This window comes from Pavona decussata, unplaced genomic scaffold (assembly GCF_977016875.1).
Source record: "Pavona decussata unplaced genomic scaffold, jaPavDecu1.1 SCAFFOLD_380, whole genome shotgun sequence".
NCBI lineage: Eukaryota > Metazoa > Cnidaria > Anthozoa > Scleractinia > Agariciidae > Pavona > Pavona decussata.
In genome coordinates this window covers 1,730-21,543 of record NW_028145754.1, presented here as the reverse complement: position 1 = coordinate 21,543, position 19,814 = coordinate 1,730, and the positions used below count along the sequence as shown (strand labels likewise).

Sequence of the window (19,814 nt, the reverse complement as noted above, 5' to 3'; positions counted from 1 at the left end):
CTCATCAGGACTTAAAAACACTATTTCTATATTAAAGTAAAACTACTATAATGCATCAAAATTATTATTACAAAACTTATTTAGGCTCAGAGCCTGTTTTACACAAGTGTCGTGTAGACAATTTTTAGAAGTGTTGTTTGCAGCCAGCCTTGAAGGCCCCAAGCGAATTTGCCTGCCGCAGCTCAATAGGAAGGCTTTTCTAAAGAACTGCTCCAGAGTAACTGAAAATATTCTTCGTAAAGTTTGTATGGGGAAGAGGAATAGTAAGATCGTCGTTGGTGTCTCTCAAAGAGTAACTGGAGACTGCTACGATAGGTAAATTTAGAAATAAGATAATCTGGAGCTAATCAATTGAGTGATTTATATACCATTGTAGCTTTATTAATTAGTCTTTGTTTATCCAGTTTTATCCAGCCAAGTTTATTGATAAGAGAGTCGGAATTGGTGTTATAACCTGCCCTTAATAAAATGCGTGCTGGACGATTTTGGAGTTTCTGAAGTTTAATAGATAGTGTTTTGTTGCAGCAACCCCAAACCTCGCTACAGTAATCGAAGTTTGGCTGAACTAAAGAGGAATACATATATTGAAGAGTATCAAATGGAACAAAAGTTCTAGAACGCTTTATCACACCAATGCCAGCAGCAATCTTTTTGCACAAATTGCTGACGTGAACATTCAAAGATAGATTTTGGTCAATGTAAACACCAAGGTTGATTTAGTAGAAGTCACTTGACTTACAGGTGCCCCATCACTTTTCTGGCTAACACAAGGTGCCTATTTTGGCCTCGGACCAACCTCCTGGTTTATTATTCGCCCCATTGAAAGCCTACTCAGAAAAACACTCAGTGATGTGATTCAAGGCATATCTACTGACAACTCTTTTTTCGAACGCAGCAGGTGCCCGCCTCCCTAAATTTTTTGTTGACCGGGTTAAAATGCCCTTGCACTTAAATATTTTATAACTGTCTTTCGCCAAGGATAACGGGGATGGTATTTTGTAACGTGAACAAAATGTTCAATTTCTCCCAAGACCACCCCTTGCGTCTTGAAAAATCAATGAAAGTTGATAATGGTTTGTTTTACTTTTGATAAAGTCATAAGTTTACTTGGTGTTATAGGAGGTTTTTTCACCAAGAAAATATTGCTCATTTTCTTTTTCAACACGTTATCGCCCAAAAACGAAGCATCCCCCAGGAAAAGTCCCTGAATTTTATGTAGTTTGGTTACAGTGATTTTCTACGTATAAAAAAGTAATTGACGTAAGGTCCTGTGAATGGGAAATTATGTCAGGTGCCAGAATTTTAGAATTCAAGCTGTACATGGCCTGACGAATACAAAAACGTAATTTGTCCCGATTATTATAGGTATGAGATCTATCTAGACGAAGTCAAGCCAAACGATCTCAGTGTGAACTTTCTTCAGGAGTTCATGGACCTTCCAACATCCTATCTGGCTCCTGGCGCTGCCACCAAGTTTCGTAAGTATCTTCTTTGTTTATCAATTTTTAAAATTATTATCATTATTTTTTATTTCTGGCAATTAATAGCCACATCGTGCTTTTGCATGTGACTTAATAGATTGTGCACACACGGCTTACCGTTTTATTATAATATTTTTCTATCGTCCTTTACATAGTTTTCTAGAGTCTGGGAAAAATTAAATAATGTAAAACGTAGTTCTCACGTCATGTGACGTTTTTGGGCCAAAATATTCTGGCATGTCAAAATTCGAATGCAAATTACTTTCATACCCTTTGATTTTCCCCAAGCTTCTGTATTCAGTTATCCTCTTTTCCATTCCTTTAAGCTGATCACATAACCCACACAGTTCTAAAATACACCTATTATGGTTCATAAACATTTTTTTTTTTACAGAAAACTTCATTCTTCGTTGGGGAACACACTACATAAAGTCAGGGAAATTTGGCGGCCGGCTGCAAATTTTCAAAACAATGGAAGCTAGTCAAGTCTCCAGCAAAGAAGAGTTCAGTCGAGTCATGGAAGTTGGATACAAAAGTCTTTTTGGAAGTTTTTACTCAAAGGATGAAAGCAAGGGCGGTAGCAGTGCCAAAAGTCAATCGAAAACGTCATCAACTTCTGTTAGCGTAGAAGGAGGAGACCAAAAAATTGCTGCTATCGTCACAGATTTCAACTCTCCCACTATAAAATATGACTTAACGAAGTGGTTGGCCTCAATTCCTACCTTTCCAAAGCCTTTCAAGTTTATGGTAGCGCCAATCACAGATCTTTTAAAGTTCAACCCTTCGTCTCTGTTTACTGATAAGGAGAGAGACTGGGGATGTGAAGCACATACCGCTGACATGAAAAAAGATCCAGAGACAAACGAACACTACTATGAGGTCAAAGTCAATGCAACAATAATAAAGAAGTTTTGTCCATACAAGGACCGTAACACATTGGTTTACTTGATCGACCAGAGGAGGAATAGTCTTGAAAGAGCAATTGCAGTCTACATGGAGGAGGTAACATATTATAAAGGTTATCATGCTCTTGTACATTCTGCAGCTAATTATGAAATAGCATTGGCATTTTGTTCGATATCAAATCCTTCTATTCGCACGGAATAATGATAGTTGCCTTGCGAATATTTGTTGTTCTTAAAACAAACATTAGTTCGCGAAGCATGAAACTTTCCAAGAGGCAACCATCAACCAATAGTTCGGAGAAAGAAACGATATTGTTTTTATTGTCCACCACTAAATTTATCCACACAAAAGTTAGTGAGACTAGCATTTCTGGAGCCAGATTTGACCTTAAAGTGAAAAAAAGCCAGGACAACATAAATGATAGAAATATAAAAAGGAACAACAAATAGCCTGCGTAGCAGTCGTTTCCGTTTCCTTCAAGCCAAGCGCGCGAGGGCATTGGGCAAAAAGGAGCAATAAAAGGAGGAGCGGAGGGGGGGGGGGGGGGAAGGAAAGGAAATGCCTGCCGCTGAGCCCAGACATTTTACTGAACGCCGTTCGTCAGCGAACCGGAGCCAATGATGTATTACCATTGGTCAATCGTCTGTCAATCAAACTCACGGACCAAAACGACATCCGGTTAACCGTTTATCAATAGTAACACTTGCCGAGGCGGAAAAGAACTCTCTCGAGTGTCCTTGCGATCTCGATTTTGCGAGTTCGCCTTGCTTTGGAAACGACTAAACTACTTTCGCAGGAAGATAAGTTAATTCAGTTGAAACCGGGACAAAGGACTGCTTTAAGAGCGAATGTCCATTAACATCAAGCAAAATGAAGAATTCTCAGTCACGCTCAAAATATAGCTTTCATTGCGCTTTGGTTTGTTGGTAGGTATTATCGTCTCAACAAACATGGTGTCATTCGTATTTCGAAATTCCCTCCGGAATTTTTAAAAATTTAAGAAAATTTGTTCTGGCTGTCGGCGGTCTCAAAGACACGACAACTCTTCGAAGCAAAATTGGCTGGTCTGGAAGCTTGATTCGCATACGAACAAAGAAATTTTTATTCAAACTCTGTTATTATAGATAGATTGAGGAGGCCTCAAGTAAATGTTTTGCAGGGAAATTTCAGTTCTAACCACGGTCTGGAAAGGAAGTTTTCGATATTTAGAACGATTTTGTGTTTCACGCTACATGAAATACAATTTTATCCTGGAAACGCGAGGAGGTATTTAGCCATGTAGGACAAGTTCATTCTGTCTGAAATTCCAGCTGTAAGCAAATGAGTTAATATTTTAAAACATTAGCAAAATTTGCCCAGGGTAATGTTATCTTCGCTTTGTTCGAGCGACGTAAAGTTCGAGAAAATAAGTACTACTGCTACTTGAAGTAAACAAGTTGCCCACCGCGATTCTGTTTTCGCTGAGATTTACCAGAAGTTAAAAATGATTGGTTCTCATGTGACATTTGACGTGACAGTGTAGGCCCCAAGGGAGCGAAGCCACTTGGGGGCGTTCGGTAAAATGTCTTGGCTCAGCGGCAGGCGTTTCCTTTTCTTCCCCGCCCCTCCCCCCGCTCCTACTTTTTTGCTCGTTTTTGCCCAATGCCCTCGCGCGCTTGCCCCGCTTGGCTTGAAAGAAACGGATACGACTGCTTCGCAGGCCACCACTAAATTTATCCACACAAAAGTTAGTGAGACTAGCATTTCTGGAGCCAGATTTGACCTTAAAGTGAAAAAAAGACAGGACAACATAAATGATAGAGATGTAAAAAGGAACAACAAATGGAAGGTTTATTCGCAACGAGTGATATCCACCGGGGTATTTTCGCCTTATGGACACTGTGTGTTAAAAGTGTTTCTGCGGCCTCCGAGGGTGACCACTTTCACGTCACGTAATAAATTTAAGCTACTTAGACTCAACTGAGTGACAATCTGTAATAGTCTATAAGATGTATTATCCATACACCTCGTTAAACAGGTAATTTATGTTTTCTTTATATTCAACACCAAAAACTCTAGGGTCCTATTTCTACTTCTGATATCATCCTTCCTGCTGGAAAACCTGGATGTCAGACAGAAAACTACAATTTTCAAAAAAAAGCAGGCAAGCCAAGCTGGAAAGAGATGGTCGAAAATAAAGTCACTTTTCTGGTTATCTTCGACACAAAAGAAGATCTGCTATTGGGATCATTTAATGGCCCAGTGGATTTATCGCGTCAAAATGAGAAATATGTGAGGTATTTTAAAGGTGAATGGCTTGTTGGTGACAGTCGGGATGACATTAATTACATGACAGGTTGTAACCACGGCAGCCTAGAACACAAAAAGATTTGCATACTTGGACTGCTCTTAACGTACAATAATGAGAGTGGTTTTCTCACACTTGCGAAGGAAGACCTCGAGTTTTCCAAGAAGAGCTTTCCGAAATTGACCGACAACATGATTGGTACGCTGATAGCACACGTGGAATGGCCATCTGACCACATCTTCCACCTGGAGACGGTGGTTGGCTATCTTCCATGCAACGTGAAGTGGTCCAACGTACTACGTTTTGACCCGAGCAACGATGAAGGAAAATGTCTTCACTTTACAGCAACTTCACAAGGAACAATATTCGTCATATTTGCTGCAGTTCCAAATAACAAGGACACATGGTACTATGTCCAGATCTCTCCTTATGGTGTGGGGATTTTCAAGGTCAGTTTCTTTGCTACAGGTTTACATAATATACAAACTTAATGTAAAAAAATATAGCAAAACTTAATACAAAACGTTTTCTTTTTAAAATAAAACTTAATATAAATAATTCTTCCCCCCCCCCCCCCCCTTGTTTGTTATCGTTCCTGGAAAGACCCATTGAGGAGGTTAAAAAGAGTGCGTAAGATATGTATGTCTGTATGTATGCCTAATATTTTACTTCCTGTTTGAGGAATCCCCACTGGAGGTCTAAGAAATGCAGGTTTATAGAAAGTAACACAAAGTAGCTCTCGTAGCCGTTCAAAAGACTTGACTTTCTTTTGGCATGGAAATATGGACTATTTGGTTTATAATCAATCCATCGATCGATCGATCAATTACTATTGGAAGATAGACGCTAGTTATGAAATTTAGATCATTGCATAATGCGTTTTCAGAGAATCGATTCGCTCAACGGTCATAACGCATCAGCCATAGTAAAATGCCCAAGAATAAGCGGCTATTAAATCGTCTTCTAGTCTTAATTACAAAAGTAAATTAAGGTCTACCAATACTTCTGTTGTTTTTAATAAAATAATTATTTTACTCGCGCTGAATAAATATGAATGATTGAAGCCACCTATATCTTTAACTCATATCCAAAGCGCGATTATGCAAAGGGTTGGCAAAGAGAAACTTCCAAAGTAAGAAAATCCGTAATAATGCAATAACACTAATTAGATAAGATGGAAGGATAACTATAATTCGGAATAGCAAAATACAATAATTACATTAAAAAGTTTTTGTTGTAACTACCATAAATGTTGTGTAAACATTTTCAGTCTCAAAAGCTTATGGTTTCCACCGTTGATGTCAATGCAGTTGGCTTGGGTACTGCCATACTCTACCAGTCCTACTTTGTCTGCCTAAAAGAGACTTCGAAAAGCACTGTGATTGAGTATGGGAAAAGCTTGAGTACGACTGAGAGTGGTGATGTGTATCTGACAATGCTTGACAGAGATGACCCCTTATTTGTCCGTTTCTATTCATTTGGAAATGGAGAAAAGCCTTTGCAGGTGGTTGATGCACACATAGTGTCACGTCGACTGACCCAAGCCAAATGCAGAGGAGACACCATGCGTGATAATCAAACAAACATATGCGTACAACACTGTCATGAATTGTGCGATCCTTTTCAAGGTATTCCGTTTCTTTTCCGTTCTTTTTTTTTTTTTTTTTTTTTTTGCAAACTTGACAGGCAATTTTTTTGTCACAATTACCAATATTCCTCTTGTGAGAAAAAAGAATCAGTCATGTCTTTATATCAACCTAGTGCTTTTCTATTAGTTTTGACCACATTTTCGTTCAAGTTGCTGCTTTTTAAAGGGGCAGTATCATGGGAGATCGATGGGAGATATCATGATATTTGGCCAAAATTCACTAACTTTAAACTTTGGACACTGTGTTAATTAATTTCTCAATCGCTAATTTAAGGAAACATTAATAGTGATTCTAAGACGAAAGGTTGAACCAAAATATAGTACAACCGGCGATTTTTAGTGCGTTACAACAGCGAAATTTAAAAACGTCTGCCAGACGTTTTCAAATTTGAACCCCTCTCTATCTTGGTCATCTGCCGGCGAAAATATCCGTGAATAGTGTCTTTGCATTCTGATAGCCTTTTAATGGAATTTTGTCATTATATCTTGGCTGCTATCAACCGAATAGCGTCTTTCCGATTTTCGATGTGTTACTAAAAATAGCGTGATACTGTCCCTTTAAGTTTTGGTCAAGATCTTAAAATCCAAGATGGCCTCCGTTTGGAATTTATGACATAATTCCTCCGTCATATGACGTAATGGATTTTTTTTATGTCTAGGGAAACATTTTCTGACGTATAAATATTTTCATAGCTTCAAAATTCTTTGAATTATAGTCGAGATGGGGTGGGGTGGACTGCCGATTCTCCCTCAGTCACAGAGAGCCCTGTCTTATAGCGTTCAATTTTACGGCTAAAACTAATGAAAGATAGGTTTCCCAGCAACACCATTCAGCTTAAAGGCCAAAAATCGATTGTAATAACAATTCCACACCATTTGAGGAGGGAAGGGCCGAGTTGTTTCTTTTAATTTTCACTTGTATTTTCAAAGTTTTCGCACGCCCGAGCCGCGCAGCGACGAGGGCAATTGGCGAAAACTTTGAAAATACAAGTGAAAATTAATCCTTAATTCTACGAGGACTCATTGCGCTTACGTGTTTATAACATAGACTGCAAAATTTTCTTAAAACTATCGAGACACTTCGTAAAACAGCCAGCCCCGGCCCGGAGTAAAAACACCCACCCATAAGCAAAAAAAATCACCTGTTTCTTAGCGTATAAAACAGACAAAACGAGAAAAGTTTATTGTTATATACATGTAATCAAGAGAAAATAAAAGTTTAATTTATGAGCAAAGTAACAACAATTAAACTAAATGTTGGGGATCAATAATTTTGATTCACCTGCACTGTGAAGCCTTCTACCGCTTGAAAATCACACGATTACAAATCAATAAAAATAGCAAACCGTGGGTCCAAAGAAGGAACTTGTAGTAAAGAGTGATTTTTTCCACTGAATTAGACCTGCTTCTTCCTCCCATCAAAAGGGCACTGTTATTATTGTTCGGTTATCGTTCGTTGGAAGAAGCCGTAGCGAGGTGAAAGCACTTGGTCGCGGCCATGAATGATTTCAGTTTTTCAACCAAACAAATCCGATCAAGTTTTTAGCTTTTGACACAAACAATCTCTTGCTGTTTCTTGTAAGAAACGAAAGTTCACCTTTAGGAATTTCAGGAATTTCCTTTGTAGATGTAGCACTTGATTTCCAAGTATTTGTGGCACAAACAATCTGGCTTAACAAGTCAAAATCCAAAGAACCTGAAAGAAGTCGTTGTTGTCGCGTCACAAAATGAAGAAACCAACTAAATGCAGAAATGGCGTACTTAGCCAATCAGGAGCAAGTATTTTCCCCGCTCGACTAATCAGGAGTGGGTTAGGAAAATTAAGAAAAAAATGCCTCTGTTTCGACCAATCAGTATTCAGTAATGTTGCCCTCTATGTTATAAAAGAAATAACAAAGCCAGGAAACCAAGTTAGTTAAAAAGGAAATCAGCAAAATTCTTTCCCTAGCCTAGCCTCAAAGCAAAAGCGTTAATGATTTGTATGTGAGGAAGAAATTATACGCAGTATTAACTTACTTTAGCATGAGATGTGTTATTTTCCCTGAGCCTGTGGGGAGGTGGATTTATAGCAAAATCCTCCGCATTTTCAACGCCACTTAAGCTGCGTCAAATTAAGAAACCTGGTGGTCATATCGCACTTCGGAAACTGGAACCATTTTTATTGACTTACAGTCGAACCAGGTCAAGCGTACCCCCCTAGACTCTATTAATGGATCGATTATTTGAAAATTGAAGCCGTTAGTCGTTTCAAAGAATGCATTCATTCATTCATTGTTAGCGCGGATCAATGCTCAAATTAAAATTCGATTCTTATTGGCTTTTAATTTGAACATTGATCCGCGCTAACAGTAAAAGCAATAGCCTGTAAAATTTAAACTATAGTACATTTGAAACAGCTCGTTCGTTCAAACTGTCCCCGCATGTTGTTGACACGTTCATATTTTAAAGCCATTATGCAAATTTGGTCATGGCAAGAGCACAAAGTCAAGCGCTTGCTGAAATGAGTCGGGCTGAAAATTCCAATTTATCTTTCATGAATAGCATTACCCACCTTGTTGCATGAAAAGTATGGTATATATCTCATCAGACTGTCCATTATACCGCGAAAAATAGCGCAACACATGTGCCGAAGGTCATTGCCATTGTCGAAGGTCAACTGAAATGAACATCTTTCACTGTGAGTTTGCATACTTTTCGCTGAATTAATTTGCATATACCTCAAAAAGAGAACTGCTTATTATGATAAAACGCTTCCAATTTTTTTTTCTCATTTTTTAACAACTAACGGAATAAACGCCAGTGTATAAACGTAAAATGTCCACTGATTTAGTGATCATTTAACTTACCCGACAGGACCCATTTTCACCGTGCCTGGTTGAAAATGGCGAATTTTCTCTCTGACAGTACGTGTTGACTGCTGCAAACTACGAGAATGCTTTTTGGAAAATCCGCTTTTATACAAATCAAGAATTTCCGCTCTGAATATGTTGAAAAGGGTTTTTTTCCGGCGGGCTTCGTTTTCTGGTTTCATGCATTGTTCGTATAATCCAATCAGAAATCGAATTTTGATTTGAATACTTGAAACGACTAACGGCTTCAATTTTCAAATAATAGATTCATTAATAGAATCTAGGGGGGTACGCTTGACCTGGTTCGACTGTAAAGACAATGACACTTTATAAAGCTATGGTAATATGGCATGAATATGTAAAATTTACGACGATACCCTTCTTTGAAATAAATAGAACAAGTTTTTAAAACGTGGCTCTCAGAATCTTGTTGTCACGAAAGCATCACGTCACGAAAGCATCACGTCACGCTTTTTTTAAAAAAGTCACAAAGCTCGGTTGCATTGCCTAAATATTAAAAAAAAGTAATGGATGTTGGAGGTCAGCTAGCACAGTTTGCGTCTTTTCTTTTCGCCTTTCCCCGGGTTAAATAGCGGTGAAGGTGGACATTGGAATGAAATGTAATCACCTTAAAGAATGGGAACTTAAATACGTCCGTGGCGTAACTAAATTAAGGCTTTGATAAAGTGTCAAATCCCAGAATGTTCTACCCCGACGGTAACAATAACACAGGTCTCGACCTTGCTCCTTCTGAAATGTTTTACATTCTCAAAGGTCTAATATGTATGGAACTTTTTTTAATACGTTAAGGCCATGAGCAAAAAAAGCTTTTCCAACTTGTTATAGGAATCTAATATTTACTATACATGAGGCGAACTCATGAATTTTCCAGGATCCCATATTTAACTCAGACAATAAGTCCTGGTTAAGCAAAGCTAAATGTTCGATAATGCAGGCAGCAACTGTCCCTGATTTACTCTAAAAACAATGTTTCCTGCCTTTTTAGAGAAAACGACAGTAGCAACAGAATCAAACTCTTGCAACGTTTGCCCTCAATAAGGGTATCGAGTGTCGTTCAAGAAAGATATCACTGTGTATTAAGACCTGTCAACACAGCGAACAAACATCAGTCGAAATTTATCACGTTTGTTATATATAACTGTTGACTGGCAGATTAAATAACTGTTCTGTACACTCGGCCAATATATTACTTAACGCTGAATGGTGGAACATTTTCTTTATTTGGAATGAATAGGATGCCGGGGAGGCTCAAGTGATAAACCTCTGGCAACAAACTGTAATGCATGCCGGTACTTTAAGGATGCTGTCACTGGTGAATGTCTGAAGGAGTGTCCAGACGGCTATGAGCAACAGGATGACAATACCTGCAAAGGTAAGATTGACCAGAACGCTAACTCTAATTCAACCTGGGAAGGCTGGGGGATAATAACAACAACAATAATAATACTACTACTACTACTAATAATAATAATAATAATAATAATAATAATAATAATTATTATTATTATTATTATTATTATTATTATTATTATTATTATTATTATTATTATTATTATTATTATTATGGTGATTTTTTTTTTAATTAAAATAATTAACTGTAATGATATGGAAGCTTAATGGAAGCTTAATGTAATGAAATAAAAGGACTGGTTATTCTCAGAAGAGGCGAGTATATTCACGTGATTTTGTTGACAAAATTCTGCAGTTTTGCAAGATATTGTTTTTCTTGCAGTGTTGACACTGCAACTTGTTTAACTTTAGTAAGCTTAATACTGCTAACGTACTTCAAAGCAGTCTTTTGAGCTCATTTTTTCGGTTCATGTTCGTTATTTCCCTTGGAGTCAGTTTATTTTCTAATTTCGTCCATTTTGCTTTATTTAATAAAATTTGATTCTTAGTTAAAATAGTCAGTCAAACCCGAAACGTTTTCCGACACTGTCTCGTTGGCATAAACTACTGACAAATTTTTCTCGCATCTACTTCTAATTTTAGCAAACAAAATACTTAAAACAATAGCATATAACGAGTATGTTTCACTGAAAGTCTTTCCAAAGAACGTTAAAAGCTAATGTAAAATTTAAAAAAAGTGTGATTTTATTTTCATCAAAACAAAGCTTACCCAAAACATTTATTCGGTGTTTGTGCGAATTTTTCAAAGATTGTTGTTTTGTTTACTTCTGAACTGATTTCTTTGAATTATCACAGTTTGTTAATTTCGATCAATTACTTCAGGATATATTTGAACTCTATTTTACGAATCAAATTTATGCAAGGCTGGACTGCGTAAAAAAAACTTAACACGACAGCGACATGATAGAGACCAAACCGAGAATCAACAGAATGCGGCAACCGTGGACAGCTGTTTCGAGCTGGTTGGCTCTCGTCAGCACGGTGTAGCACAGCAAAAAATAGAACGCCAACGCGAGTCGAGTGTTCTACTAAATGCAGGGTCTCTGTAAAACGCAGACCGGATGGCGGCGGATGGCGGATGGCGGATGGCGGATGGCGGATGGCGGATGGCGGATGGCGGATGATAAAATGCGGATGACAAAATGCGGATAATAAAATGCGGATGACAAAAAAAATTAAAATAATAAATAAATAAATAAACAATTTTTTACGCCCAATTTCTTTTAGAAAATTATGTAAAAATTACGTGAAGATTAAGTACTGATTCATGCCGAAAGACTTACGCTATGGCTTGACCGTTTGTTATATGTTATGAAGTTGCACTAGGAAATAGCCGGAACAAATTTTTCTAACTTGACTTGAGGCGAGGGTACATCTGAAAGCTGTTTTTACGCCGCTTAAAATCGATTTAACGGAAATATCTCGCTCGCTTTTCAAGCAATACAAGAACCTTTAGCTCATAACACAAATCAATGTTTGATTAGTTAAGATTTGATGTAGTTTAAAAATGAACTAACCAGCAAATCAAGTAAGTTATTTTGCTTACGATATACTGTCTACGTGCGGGTCTAGGGGTAAGCTAAGCCTTCAGTGGCCGTGTAAAACAATGATAATAAGATTTACCTCGACAGAAGCCGGAAGACATTGGTCAGAGCTACAACTAAAATGCTACTATCGCAATTTTGTAACATGCATGAGGCCGTCGATAAAACCCGGAACATGGAACATTCCGGAACATTCCGGAACATCCCGGAACATTCCGGAACATTCCGGAACATCCCGGAACATCCCGGAACACGAAAACAAAAATTGAGATAAAAAAAAATAATAATAATAAATTAAACAAAAATAAAGGAAAACATGAAAAAAAAGTGAGTATATTTACATAAAATGAAATTACATTGTATCCGAAAAAAATTCATATAAGAAGAAGTACGGAGTAGATGGGAGGGTAGTATAAATGGAGTATGTACTTCAATGGTATGTCCTTCATGTATCCCTTATTATAATAGGGGATATATGAAGTACCTACGATAAATGGGGTGTTATAACTTACCACACTGAATGAAGGCGCAAGTACTTTCCCGCCATTTGCAGCACGTGCTTATCGCCCGCTACGCCAGAATTGGATCAGTTCCGGCTCGGCTGACCAAAGAATCAATTTCCTGATGTTCAGAGTGGAACTAAAAGTCGTTCGCGCAGTCTTTTTACCAAAACCCTCCCGGGCTCCCCGCGTCTTGTTCTCTATGCCTATAACTATTTTTCATATGAACAAAATTTCCTGTTAGGCCTGTTTGTTTTTAAGATAAAATCCACTGAAAATAGCCAGAACTGATCAGTTTCTGGCGTAGCGGACGATAAGCACGTGCTGCAAATGGCGGAAAGTTCTTGCGCCTTCATCCAGTGTGGTCAGTTCAACACCCCATTTATACTACCGTCCCACCTCTCCACCTACTCCGTAATTCTTCTTATATGAATTTTTTTTTCGGATACAATGTAATTTCATTTTATATAAATATACACACTTTTTTTCATTTTTTCCTTTATTTCCTATTTTTTTTTGTTTAATTTATTATTATTATTTTTTTGTCTCTTAATTTTTTTTTCTTGTTCCGGGATGTTCCGGAATGTTCCGGAATGTTCCGGGATGTTCCATGTTCTGGGTTTTATCGACGGCCCATGCATTACACTCAACCCAGGTCACGCGTGAAAAGTTTTTCCAAGAATGAAATGAACATTCGAATTTCTCTTTGTAATGTCCGACGTGTGAATGGAATGTTGGACATTTCTCTGGAAATCGTTTCGAAAAAGACGCATTAACTGAAAAAAAGATTCAAAATACTTGGGAAACAATTGTTATTCTTGAAATATTTAATTAAAATGACATGTAAATTTCAAAACTCCGTTCAAATTTCAAAAATATCGTTCACGCGTGACCTGGGTTGACTGTAAAACGCAAAAGCCATAAACAATCCCTACCATCGTGGGCTGGACCACCATTTTCACCATACATGTACAGTGAACACAAAAAAGGTTAACAAAAATTGCCTGACTTTAAAAAAAGGTTGAAGATCGATTGAGTTTAATCAATTCATTAACTTAACTCACCTCTTTCAAACAAAAGTTGGCTGGCCCAAAACCGCGTAGCTTTCCGACAACTCAGATATCGGTTAATCCAGGTGCACGGTTCATTCACTCGAGCTATTACACACGCTAACAAACCTTTCTACAGGTGCCGTGCACGTACAAACGCTCGGTGCAAAATCGACAACTATTTAGGGTAGGGTGGTGTGTCGATCAAGTACTGTAGTGGTAGTAGTGTAGTTTTCTTTGTTAAATGTTAGTTACTAATAAAGATGGGGGGAAAAAGGACTGTAGTGGTGATGTTAAGTTGAAAAGTATGGATCCCGATCAAAAAGTACTTCTTCTTCGATGAAAGTGCTTTCTTTTTTTCGGATCCGACGATACATAAAGAAAAAATGTGGGAAATTTGTGATTAATTGATTAATCAATCAATTTATTTATTATTTTAATTTTTTTGTCATCTGCATTTTATTATCCGCATTTTTCCATCCGCATTTTATCATCCGCCGTCCGCCATCCGCCATCCGCCATCATCCGGTCTGCGTTTTACAGAGACCCCTAAATGCACGTGGTAGCCGATTTCGGATGGTCCCAAATTCAGACATCCGTCCACGTCATAGCCCGTGACTACGAACAATGAACAAAAGAACTGAAATATCATGTCGCTGTCGTCAAGTTAAATGAGAAAAGCAAAACTTTCCTTCACAGGTACATGGCCAAACCATGTTAAAAGGTACAGCATATCGGATCTAAAAAGATCTACGGTCCAAAACACAAAAGCAAACTATAAGCAAGGAACCGCACAACGAAAATGCTGTGGGTATACGCAGGATCTGTAAACTGAGATCTAATCAGCCAAAAATATAAATGAATCAAATTTATGCAAGGCTGGACTGCGTAGAAAACTTAACACGACAGCGACATGATAGAGACCAAACCGAGAATCAACAGAATGCGGCAACCTGCGTATACCTACAGCATTTTCGTTGTGCGGTTCTTTGCTTATAGTTTGCTTCTATTTTACGGTTAGGTCTAGCCTTTTCCTGAGGTTTACGTATGGCTTTCTTGATAAGCAAAATTTACTAGACAGTGACAGTGCTACGTAGCGCCCGTTGACTGCCCACAAACCGGTTCGCCTCGATCCGTCTTAAAAACTAAAAAGAATTATAAAAAAAACAATATCATTTGGAACCCATTGGACAAAACTCTATGCAAATGTCGTTTTTGAACGTGAAGAAAACTACCGCAACTCGATAAATAGGCGATCCTGTCCCGAATATTTACCTACAGTGCACATAAATTTAATACTTGGATATTTTTTTTAGGCCACACTCACATACTCATGTACCTTAGAATGACAGTTCTACTGAAATGTTTTTTTTTTTTTGGGGGGGGGGGGGGGGTGTTAGGGGAATTTGGCGAAGACTTTGAAAATACAAATAAAAATTAATCATTAATCTACGAGGAATCGTTGCGCTTTTATAACAAAAAGGGCAACATTTTCTTAAAACCATCAAGGAACTTCGTAAAACAGTCAATAAAACACTCACCGTAAGCAAGCAAACAAGCAAATTATTTCTTTTTTTCGTAGCGTACAAAACAAACAAAACTGAGGAGAAAAATTACCATTACATACATGTAATTAAGAGAGAATACAATTTTAATTCAGGAGCAAACCAACAACGATAAAGCTTAATGTTAGGCATTAATTATTAAATTGTTCACCTGCGCTCTGAAGCTTCCTATTGCTTAACAGTCACAGGAACATAGATCAATAAATATAGCAAACGGTGTATCCAAAGAAGGAACTTGCGGAGTAACTTCTTCCACTGAATTTGACCTACTCCTTCCCCCCATATGCATCAAAAGGACACTGTTATGCTCGGTTATCGTTCGTTATACGAAGAAGTAGCGAGGTGAAAGCACTAATGGTCGCCATGACTGATTTCAGGTTCTCAGCCAAACAAATATCAATCGGATCCAAGTTTCTTGATTTCCATGTATTTTTAAACCCGGCTTAAAGAGTCGAACTCCAAAGAACTCGTTGATTTTGGGCACAAAATTAAGAAACCAGCAAAATGTAGAACTGGCGTGCTCAGCCAGTGAGAGGCGAGTTTTTTCGCCTCTCGACTCATCAGTAGTAAATAATTTTGCCCGCGATGAAAGGAAAATTAAGAAAAACTGCCCTCTGTTACAACAAATTAGCATTCAGAAATTTTGCCCTCTGTACTACATTGTTATTGTTGATAAGCAGTTTGCTGCATATGCACTAAAATATTTGTAATTGCAGAAAGTATGGGGAACTTGTAAGGTTATTACGTTCATAATATAAGCAGATTTCGATAAATGCTATGAAAGAAATTGGAGCTCCGCTTTTAGGCTTGGCTAAATATATTATTATTATTATTATTATTATTATTATTATTATTATTATTATTATTATTATTATTATTATTATTATTGTATTATTAATATTATTATTAATATTTTTCTGGGGGGGGGGGGCTTTTTGATGAGAGATTTAAGTTTAACACCATAAGTTTGATATGTTTGCACCTTTCCTTAGCATTTCGCTCTTAGTTTTCATAACTGAAAAGTCAGCATGGACGATTTCATCCGTTTTTTTTTTTTTTTAAAGAAATCGACAATTCAAAGATGGCGTATCCTACATTGGGGTTTTTCAAAGCAAAGAGCACGATTATCACGTAATATGGCATCATGAATTCACTCTGTGAACCTCAAAGCACGAACATTTACACGCTCTCTATTTTTCATTGCCGTAGCTTTAATGGTACTGAAGTGAGACCACTTTGTGTCCCCCTCAACCCTTAATGTATGTCTGCACCATACCGAATAGCTCGTGTGCCGGCACCAAAAACATATCGGATAGGGCTTCCGTTCACACACAAAACGCCAATATTGGATCGATTTATGTGCCGGAGCGATGCTGCGCTGCTTCGGTCTTGAAAGTGAATCGTCACATAAGGCCAATAGATTTTCGTAATACTTTCTTGAGTAGTGTAAACAGGGAATCGAACCGAAACGGAAGTCAACAACGAGATAAGAGGAAGATTGGATCCTAGTGAAAAGATGGCGGCGTTGTTCAAGTTTTGGGCCACTTCTGTTCACACCAGGCCGGAGTATTTTTTCACAACGGCATAAAATGCTATCCAGCATAGTGTAGACATAGCCTTAGGCTTAGAAACTAGACAAACAGCTCTGGCTAATAGAACTTGACTCTTAGTCGAGTCACAGTATCTGATCAAAATCTAATCAAAAAGTGAGATATGACAATTTTTTTGTGCTGAGCATCTCGAGACGCGATGCCTCACAAATAAAACCATGCCCCAAGGTTTCGTGATCGGCAACGCCCTTAGTAACAAAGACCATGAGATAGTTTTTAAGCGGTTATATTGTCCATCTTATATTCTTGCTTCCTTTTTTGTTTAAAAAGAAAAGATTCCATGTGATGGGGTAAAATGTTTCAACGGAGGAATATGCAAAAACATGGCAGACGGGACATTTAAATGCGAGTGTGTGAATTTGTACTTTGGAGTCTACTGCGAGAAAGGTAAGTGGAAACTGAACAACACTCTATTTTTTCTATTTCTTTTTCTTCTCTCACTTTTTGTCTTTCTATCTGTCTGATTTTCAGTCTTATCTTTTACGTTTTCTAAAAGTTGTATATTTTAATGTTCCAGAAAAATAACAATGATAAGAAAAAAAGGTTAAAACACAATTTAAGAAACGAGAAGGCCAAATTTTGCATTCATCAACCAAGGTTTATGTGGAAATGATTTCTACTGATTTTCTTAACATAAGAAAGAAATTATCTTTGGGTTTCAAGGTAATCTCTGTTTTTTTTTTTTGTTTTTGTTTTTTTTTGTTTTTTTACTGCCTCTAAGCTTCGTATCGAAGTACGACTTTTAATGAATCGAAATTAGTCACTCCATGCTTAATAGAAATCTGTCGGCGTATCACTACTATCTAACACAGGCATACTCGGAAAAAAGGAAATCCAGGAGCTCCTATCAGGAGTCGAGATTACTGTTTCGGATGCTCTACCACTGAGCTACAGGAGACTCGTGGGAGCTAAGGCCATAAAACTAGGTTCATGGGACAAACATCCTGCACACAGACAGTGCCTGTTCACGGATTAAGACTAACGAAGTAAAGATTTGCCTGGCACTGTGGACCGCCGGCAATGACACAGTTAATGAATAACAATGCATGAAAGAAAATATCGCCTTTCTCCACTTTCAAACAGTACTTTATTCTCAGCGTTCTCTCAACCCAACCCACACATTTGCAGAATATGTCAATAACAGCATCTAATATTTCAATTCACTATGATGTGTGACATTGTATGCAAGTGCTTAGCATAATCACCAAAGTTGGTGGCTTATACAGAAACTTATCTGGAAACCATTTTTCACGTGCTGTGTTATGATAATCTTCCTTTCAAACGTTATTGAGTTTATCAGTTATAATTACTTTTCCTTATTGCTTACACATATGAGTCCTTAGAGCCACTGACCTACTTTTCAAAGTCCACGCAAAATTGTTGTAACTTAAATACGAGGTATCCCTTTAAGTAAAGCACGTTTATTGGCGTATCAGCCGCGTACTCGCTCTATTCTCCCTTCTTCCCTCGATGTTCACTCTTCGTGGACGGACTCTTTTTGTCTTCTGTGGCCAGGAAATGGGAAGGGGGGACGAAACTTGGAGGATGGATGTTATATTCCAAGATGTGTCTATTGGGGTCCACATCGGGAAGTGATGACTAAATTATTGCCAGATAAATGTTTGAAAAATTCACGAAGTTCTGTCCCGCTCGCTGTAATATTAAAGAACTTTGTATTGCAAAGAAAGGATTGTAAAGAAAGTTGCAGAGTCCGTGCGGCAAGATACAATAGGATATTGACAGAATAAATTTAAAATTGGTATGCGTCTTTGTCTAGTGAATAAAGCTAGAGATTTGCTAGTTTGTTTTTGCGGCTCAATGGCAATTTATTTTGTCCAAAATATTCTTTCAACAGTTTTTTATTGTGCGATCCCTGTTTAAGGTAAACTTTTTGACTCTCGAACAGAGAGTACAACTGTAATTTGTCTTTCTCATAAATTACGTAGCTGGCAGAAGCATCATCGCTTTATATCACATTTAATTATTTTTTAGCCGAATTAGCAAATTCAGCCATCCTGAAAAAGAACAAAAAATACCTGACTCCATTGAACACCTGGCTAAAGCCCGTAGTGCAAAGGAAGTCATCTGCCTGGAAGCGATGTTGGCGAGCGTCTGTTGATGGTTGGGCTGCATCAACCTTTCACTCCGGGTGCGATAACAAGGGTCCTACCGTGACGATAATAAAGGTCGGCCAGTATATATTTGGAGGATACACCAGTGCCTCATGGAGTAAGTGGCATATTATTCATTCATGCATCCATCCATCCATCCATCCATCCATCCATCCATCCGTCCGTTCGTTCGTTCGTTCATTCGTTTGTACTTTCGTTCATTCAATTTAGTAATTGTTAATTACTTATTCGGTTAGTACTTCTCCACGGTAATTTCCATTTTATGAACGACATCGAACGAAACTCTATTAAAGGGGAATAAACTGAATTCTCACTGAACTTGAAAGCCTTTAATCATTTTAAACTTAAAATCCAAACTTCACTGTTAGCCTGCGAGCAGAGGTCTCCAACTTCCTTTCTGCGAAGGAAAAAACCATAGCGGCTGCGCATTCTCGTCCCCAGTACACTCTGTTTTTTATAAGAACATCTAACTTAGAAGCTGAGGCTGAACGTTCTAATACCTTTTTAAGATTTGAGGCTGAAAACATTCTTCAGATGTTCTTAAATTACATGGTATACACTACATGTATTTCAGTAAATCAATGTGGACATGACCAGGAAACCTATCAAAGCGCATTGCCTTCTGAGATATGGCATGAAAAACTACTGATTATGACAACCGAGATGTGTGTCACCATTGTTAATGTTCTACAAAACATGCCCTTAAGTGTCCCTGACTGAGAAAGTGGTCCAGATGTTGGAAGTAGAGGTCAACCGAATTTGATGAAACTTGCTGCAGAAGTTTGCCTTGGTGAGATATTCCAAAAGCTATT

The 19,814-nt window shown here is 37.9% G+C and overlaps 1 protein-coding gene and 1 pseudogene across 1 annotated transcript in view; one reads left to right on the top strand and one right to left on the bottom strand.

The window, feature by feature from the left end:
• LOC146452126 (uncharacterized) overlaps window positions 1–19,303 on the top strand; it is a 29,553-nt gene extending 10,250 nt beyond the window's left edge. The window contains exons 7-14 of the mRNA XM_085098177.1: window positions 1,366–1,478; window positions 1,876–2,483; window positions 4,446–5,123; window positions 5,945–6,302; window positions 10,427–10,564; window positions 17,141–17,257; window positions 18,863–19,099; window positions 19,239–19,303. Of these exons, the coding sequence (XP_084954303.1) occupies window positions 1,366–1,478; window positions 1,876–2,483; window positions 4,446–5,123; window positions 5,945–6,302; window positions 10,427–10,564; window positions 17,141–17,257; window positions 18,863–19,099; window positions 19,239–19,303 (2,314 nt within the window). The remainder of the gene's footprint in view (window positions 1–1,365; window positions 1,479–1,875; window positions 2,484–4,445; window positions 5,124–5,944; window positions 6,303–10,426; window positions 10,565–17,140; window positions 17,258–18,862; window positions 19,100–19,238) is intronic.
• On the bottom strand, window positions 125–1,150 carry LOC146452127 (uncharacterized; annotated as a pseudogene).
• Window positions 19,304–19,814: the final 511 nt, after the last annotated feature.